This window comes from Sinocyclocheilus grahami, unplaced genomic scaffold (genome assembly GCF_001515645.1).
Source record: "Sinocyclocheilus grahami isolate Dianchi unplaced genomic scaffold, SAMN03320097.WGS_v1.1 scaffold33.1, whole genome shotgun sequence".
Lineage (NCBI taxonomy): Eukaryota > Metazoa > Chordata > Actinopteri > Cypriniformes > Cyprinidae > Sinocyclocheilus > Sinocyclocheilus grahami.
The window spans coordinates 2,262,539-2,270,378 of record NW_015505212.1 but is presented as its reverse complement, the minus strand read 5'-3'; the positions used below and the strand labels follow the sequence as shown (position 1 = coordinate 2,270,378).

Sequence of the window (7,840 nt, the reverse complement as noted above, 5' to 3'; positions counted from 1 at the left end):
ATAATGGCTCTGACCGTGGTTCGCTGGAGTCCCAAAGCCTTAGAAATGGCTTCATAACCCTTTCCAGACTGATACATGTCAACTATTTTGTTTCTCATCTGTTCTTGAATTTCTTGGCATGATGTCATGATGTGTTGCTCTTTAAGCATGCTTTACTTTGTCAGAAAGGTTCTATTTAAGTGATTTCTTGATTCAGGCAGTAATCAAAACCTTTTCACGGCATTGTATATACATATTCCTCAAGGACACATTAAATTGCTCACAAGTGAAAGTAAAGGCATTTTATGTTGCAAAGAGTGTTATCAAAGAATCCTAAAAATCACAGTTTCTACAAAATATTAAAGGTGGGGTAAGCAATTTTTACAAAAACGCTTTAGAAAACTGATTCGGGCCGAATAGCAAGACAAACTTGTAGCCATTCAGCTGTAAGGGGCGTGTCTACTCATGATGTGGAGGAGAGAGCATTCAGTGCACGAGACGGACATTAGCGACAGAAAGATAGAGATGGCGGATAAAAAACAAAAGTGGAAAACGTCTGCGGAAACAAAAGAAGGCTTAAGGCAAGAAGTAGGACCCGTGTAAATATCGGATCAGCGTTCCAGCGCTGGAGAGAACTCAAGGAGCGGAAGGCCTGCGATCGAACGCCGAGGTTGCTTTGTTTCTTCTCGATATAAGTGAGTAACACAGTGTCTGCACCGCAACAGCTAAAGTCTGTGTAGTACACAACGCGACAAAGCGACCGTTGAAAATCATTTGAAATTTGTGTCAAAACGTCATAAATAGAACGCAGCAGCAGTTTTCTGTCGGGGATTTCTAGGGTAGACCATAGATATGTATATATATCTATGGTGTAGACGCATCACTGATTATAATGAGTTCTATAGTATTTTGTCGCGCCGCTCCACTCGCATCCATTGTAGACACGGTGTAACATTGGTTTTGCTTTTTTATATTTACTTGCATTATCTTTGCGTAATATTAAAATTGGTTTGATTATCTGAATCTTTTACGTATGACAAATATGCAAAAAATAAACAAAACAGGAAGGGGGCAAAAACCTTTTCACGGCATTGTATATACATATTCCTCAAGGACACATTAAATTGCTCACAAGTGAAAGTAAAGGCATTTTATGTTGCAAAGAGTGTTATCAAAGAATCCTAAAAATCACAGTTTCTACAAAATATTAAAGGTGGAGTAAGCAATTTTTACAAAAACGCTTTAGAAAACTGATTCGGCGAGGTTGCTTTGTTTCTTCTCGATATAGGTGAGTAACACAGTGTCTGCACCGCAACAGCTAAAGTCTGTGTAGTACACAACGCGACAAAGCGACCGTTGAAAATCATTTGAAATTTGTGTCAAAACGTCATAAATAGAACGCAGCAGCAGTTTTCTGTCGGGGATTTCTAGGGTAGACCATAGATATGTATATATATCTATGGTGTAGACGCATCACTGATTATAATGAGTTCTATAGTATTTTGTCGCGCCGCTCCACTCGCATCCATTGTAGACACGGTGTAACATTGGTTTTGCTTTGTTTCACAGAACTAAACGTTGCCTGGGTTGCGTACGTATGTGTAGGGTGGACCTATCAAAATAGGGGCGAGACCGTTTTGGGGTAGGGGCGTGTTTGTTTTGGTGATTTCAAATGTCAACATTGGCTACCAGAAATCGCTTACCCCTCCTTTAAGCAGCACAACTGTTTATGACACTGTTTTTGACATTTAATAATAAATGTTTCTTGAGCAGCAAATGAGCAGATTAGACTGATTTCTAAAGGATCATGTGACACAAGACTGGAGCAATGATGCTGAAAATTCAGCTTTGCCTCACAGGAATATATTACATTTTAGGATGCATTCAGACAAGAAACTGTTATTTTTGCATATTTTTCAGTATCAGTCTCAATGTGGCCTCCATTAGCCCACTTTCCTATCAGCGTGATCCCCCGGAGAGCTGCTGTCTGGGGACGGATATTGCACCAGGCCGGGGGGTTAATGACGGGAGGGGGAGGGGTGACAATAGACAGCACTGTCCCAATGCCATTCGCTCATTTGCCAACAATGCAGCGTGTCACTGTATCAACAGTGGCAGTGTCCTACGCCGAATGAGAAGTGGACAAACTGAGAGAGAAAAAACAAGAAAATGGCCTGTACGCCCACTTTTGTGATGTGATTGTTGTTGTTTAATTGAGTCAGACTCAAGTGGAGTAGAAAAACCAAAAGCCATGCATGAGTGTATGTTTTTCATTTTAAGAGTTATTAGTCATGATGTAAAAGTGGTTAACCTTTGAAATTATGCTAAAACCGCCTTGATGTTTTTTGCTTTTAAAAATTTGCAACCGCAACATAAGACCAAGATGACAAAATATATTTTAATAATAATTAGGGATGCACAATTATTGATTGATTTATTTAAATTATTTATTTTAATGTATGTATTTATTTATTTTGAAATGTATTTAAATGCATTCACATTTGCTAATTTATATATGTTTAAGGCAAGACACTACAGGCAAAAAACATTGTGTCTGTGTGTGTGATTTGGGGGCAAACACTTCTTCACACAGGGCCATGTAGTTTTGGATTTTGTTTACCCCTTAATAATAAAAACCTTCATTTAAAAACTGCATGTTGTGTTCACTTGTGTTATCTTTGACTAATATTTAAATTTGTTTCATGATTTGAAACATTAAAGTGACAACATGCAAAAAAATAAGAAATCAGGAAGGGGGCCAACACTTTTTCACATCACTGTATATATATACATATTTACATTTAATAATAAAAAAAATTAAATATATATATATATATCTAATTGTGTTTTTTTACCCTGTTCACCTGTCTTGCCTTAATACATTTTTTTATTTAAGTAAATTTTTTATTATATATAAATGCATTATTTATGATGTAAAGTCCCTGTAGGTCAAACATCAAAGTCTGACACTGAATGATGGGAAATAATGTCTGCATGAACAGGATGGTGATTTCGGCGAGTTTTAAAGCGTCTGTATGTGTGTGTTCGTGCTGGTTTGCGCCCTGTCCTGGCAGGTCTGGCACAGGAATGCCAACTGTTGAAACACAAGCCCATGAAAACACACGCTTGTGGCCACAGGGTGTGTCCGGACCCTGCTGTCCAGCATAGCAGAATTGAGATACCAGCAGTTTGAGATGTGCTCTGTCAGCATGCACTTTTAGCTGTCCATCGGTGCTATATTGGCCTGTAGCGATAGTCTAGTCCTTCATATGAGGGCTCGTAGCCCCCTGTCCTTTAGTCTGTGTCGGATAGACAGATGGTGTGCATGCGTGTGCATGATTGTATTTGAGAGGAACCAATCGCAGATGCTCTGACCAGGCTATTTCCTGTAGATGGGGGCAGATCTGTGTTTTTTTTTTGGATGCACTTTTCCTTCTTTGCCGTTTCCTGAAATCAGACACCACCTGAGAAAATCCATCTTGCTTTAACCTTATGTATCTTTTGTCCATCTCATTGTGATTACAGTGTACCGGCTCTTCGTATAGGGGTGAATGTTAACAGTATGTGCTGTACTTTTGGATAGACTAGGAGAACCTTGGAGGGTTTCATTTGTACCTCGCTTTGTGAACACAACGGACCTTCAAGTCCTGTGTGAATTTGGGAGTGTGAAGTCTGACGGTGGAAATACAATGGGCAGAAAGAGTCCCGCTGCCTCCCATAGCAAGGTGTTTCCTGCCTAAAATGGTGCAAAGTCAGCATGTATTGAGAGAAATACACAAGCACACACACACATTAAAGCTGTATTAAAAGACTTTAGAGAAACCATGCGTAAGTGATTTTATGTTTAGGGGTTGTTATCCATGACACAATGTGATTAAACCCTGAAATCATGCTAAAATCCCCATTAAATCTGACCTGGAGTAGTTTATTTACTTTATGAAATGGCAACAGCTATGTAAGACTAAGATTACAATTTTTTAAAATAATTATGTGTGCAAGATATAAGATTTTTTTTCAGTATTTAGATTTATTTAAATGCAGTTACATTTGTTAATTTCAATTTATTATACACGATTTCTATTTAAATTATGTATTGTTTCTAAATGTATTATTTCAATATATTTAAATTAATGTATAAATAAACTTAAATGTTGGATATTTATTTTAGCATTCTCATTTGTCCTGTTTTTATATTTAATCCTATATTTAAAACCTATACCTTTTGCCTTCAAACTTTCATTCAAACAGAAATTAATATTTTTTTTAAAGATGGCATGTATTACTGTTAATATACTGCAAGATATAAATATTTATTGTGTTTATTTGTTTTTGTATATATTTAAATTTATTTAAATGCATTTATATTTATTAATTAAAATTATTTAAATGTATTTAGATTTTTAATTATTAATTCAATGATGAACTGTCTTTAGCTGAAAAATTAGTGTTTACTATTGTCATTTTGCATTATTGACACATTATTTTCCTAATTAATGCTGTTCAGTTGCTTTGACACAATCTGTATTGTTAAAAGCGCTATATAAATAAAGGTGACTTGACTTAATGTATTACACATACATTTTCTATTTGACTTATTAATTTATTATTTTTTAAATGTTAGTTATTGAAATATATTTAAATGTATTTATAAATAAATTCAGTATTGGATATTTATTAGCGTTTTCATCTGTCCTATTTTTACAAATAGTATTGTAAAATAGTAATAGTATATATTTAGACAAATTTTGCCCTCAATTTAATTCAATCAAAAATGTATTTCTTCTATTTACATTATTTCTAATTTCTATTTACGTTATTTATTTATTATTTGTATTATTGTGTTCAAATGTATTATTGAAATATTTTAAAACAAATTTTTAAATAAATAATTTTAGTATTGTCTTTTGTCCTATTTTTATATTTAGATTACCTTGGCCTTTAAACCCTCATTCAATCAGAAATTATATATATATGTATATGTATGTATGCATGTATGTGTATGCATATATATGTATGTATATATACAGTGGGTACGGAAAGTAAATATGGGGTGCTGTGTGTACATTAATGAGGAAAAAAAATTAACTTAAATGATTTTAGCAAATGGCTGCAATATAACAAAGAGTGAAAAATTTAAGGGGGTCTGAATACTTTCCGTACCCACTGTATATGTATGTATATATATATGTATGTATATATATATATGTATATATATATATGTATGTATATATATATATGTATATATATATATATATGTATATATATGTGTATATATATATATATATGTATATATATATGTATGTATGTATATGTATGAATGTATATGTATGACAAATGCAATAGTCCCTAAAATATCAGGTAATATAAATTGTATAAGAAAAGAATAGTAAATGTTGTTTCAGATGTTTTTTTTTTTTAGTTTAGTATGTTATACTACTACTTAATTTCATGTCAACTACCCATGTTCAGAATGGCATGCTACCAGTTTGCAAGGTCTATTTGAACCAATGACCTGCTACAATTTCCAAAGCATACATTATATAACCAGAGTACACAGTTTCCCATAATGCAGTGCGCTTGACTTCATGTATGTATGTATGTATATGTATGTATGTATGTATATGTATGTATGTATATGTATGTATGTATGTATGTATGTATGTATATGTATGTATGTATATGTATGTATGTATGTATATATATGTATATATATATACACATTTTTTTTTTGATGTTCTGTGTTTTACTGTTAATATATAAACCCGGTGTCTCATATTGCTGTCATCTTATATTTAGAAAATGCTTTGGTGTAAAAGGAATTGTGGTGCATGTGGGAGTGTGTTTTAAAAATGCACAACCATGTGTTGAAGTGCCTATAAAAACAAAATCCTGTCTCATGAATATTTAATTAAAAGACTTTGGATTATTAATGAGGGTTTTTTTCTTTCATTTATTTGTGCTTGTCACGTGTGAGTCTTAAAGGCCTGCTGTGTAGTTTAAAAACTATCCCACAGGAACTTACAAACACACACACCCCTAAATGAGGTCTTCCTATTAGTCAGTAGATATTTAAGATGCCATGAAATGGTTTGACAAGCATTTTTTTCTCTTTTGAAACAGGAAGTTGGGGTGGGAAATAGTGAAGGACTCTTAATTTAAAACCACACTGAAAACAATGAAGACTTGTTCAGAATTGATTCATTCTAGCTATTGTTGGTTGGGTAAGTAAATGAGAGTATGAGGGTTATCACTGCTGAAAATGCATCAGCAAGCCATAATTTCTTTCTTCTGCTAGTCAGAGATGAGCATTAGGGGGATGGGATGTTCTCTTTCTAGTGAACATTTTATTAGTATATGCCTGTGCGTACTAGTTGAGTCATCAGTATTTTAGTCTGTTTTCCTGGAAGAGAAGTACTGTAAATGTTTAACTGACATGCACTGAAAGCCACAAAACTCTAATTTAAATTTAATTTAAGATCATTATAATTTCCATGACATAGCCTAAACCAATTCTTAAACATCTAAAATACAAATACAAAATATTCTGAAACATTTTACATGTGTACAAGTAAACAAAGGCATGATTTATGAAACATTGTTCTTTTTTTTTTGGGTTTTGTCAGTCACTTTGTCCTCAAAAATGGAGTCAGAAATACATGCATCTTAGGGTTCGCTCAACCCACAATGCCACTGAGCTTAATAATAATAAAGTAATAAATTCAGTTTTTAATGAAAAGGATTCTTTGCACACTATATGACCCACAGATATTCGCAGGCTGGTGATGATTAACGCTGTGTTTGTGTCCCACAGGCCCCCCCTGCCTCAGGGGCCCATGGAGAGGATGAAGAGGTTTAAGAGACGTTTGTCACTCACTCTGCGTGGTAGCCAGACGATCGATGAATCGCTCTCAGAGCTGGCGGAACAGATGACCATCGAGGAGAACAGCAGCAAGGACAGCGGTGAGTGTGTACGCTGTACCTTTGATATTGTTTGCGGTGTCTGTATTGTGTGTGCAGGGTCACTGTTAATGTTAAGTAGTTCAGATTAGAGGCTGATTTATTAGCTCTTTGATTAGCTTATGGAGCAAGAGCTCTGGAAACCTGGAAGAGGTCCCCAGGAGCGGAAAAAAAGGCCTCCTGTGTTACGACTCGGGACGCCGGGACTCTATAAACTGATTTTTAGATTTTATAACAAAACTAATTGAGTAAAGTCTATTATATGATGTAACACTGTAGAAAACCTGTTTTGCTTTTATTTAACATTCATGTTGTAATTTTCTTCTTTATTTCTCTTATATATTGCTATGTCAACATACTGTGTATCTACACTAATATTTGAAGACCACAAATATTCTGCATTCTTGCAGTTATGTGAAGACGGCTTCATGTTTGCTTTGGCCTGACCTCTGAGGTTTTCACTCGGGTAGTGAGTGGACCCTTGTATTTCTTTCTAAAATGTATAGGAATATTTCTGGGTTATTTAATTGAATACGTTCTAATAATTTAGAATGTATGCTTAGTTATTTCATAACTTCAGGTTCTATATAAGTTACTTTGAGCTGTCAAGTCATTCTGGAGTTTGTCAAACAGAAATGTCAGATTTGTATTTTTGTGAACTCTTATATTTTACTTCTCTATTCCTTTTAGACTTCATTCTCCCTTTTTAATATATATAGTATACAGGTGCAGCTCAATAAATTAGAAAATCGTGGAAAAGTTCATTTATTTCAGTAATTCAACTCAAATTGTGAAACTCGTGTATTAAATAAATTCAGTGCACACAGACTGAAGTAGTTTAAGTCTTTGGTTCTTTTAATTGTGATGATTTTGGCTCACATTTAACAAAAACCCACCAATTCAC

At 34.2% G+C, this 7,840-nt stretch overlaps 1 protein-coding gene across 3 annotated transcripts in view; it reads left to right on the top strand.

Moving 5' to 3' along the window:
* The window catches only part of LOC107580251 (cyclin-dependent kinase 17-like), a 68,369-nt gene that overhangs the window by 34,663 nt on the left and 25,866 nt on the right, over positions 1-7,840 (top strand). For all 3 annotated transcript variants that reach the window (XM_016265995.1, XM_016265990.1, XM_016265983.1), the window contains exon 2: positions 6,791-6,939. In XM_016265995.1, coding sequence (XP_016121481.1) covers positions 6,813-6,939 — 127 coding nt within the window. In that variant the 5' untranslated portion in view covers positions 6,791-6,812. The remainder of the gene's footprint in view (positions 1-6,790; positions 6,940-7,840) is intronic.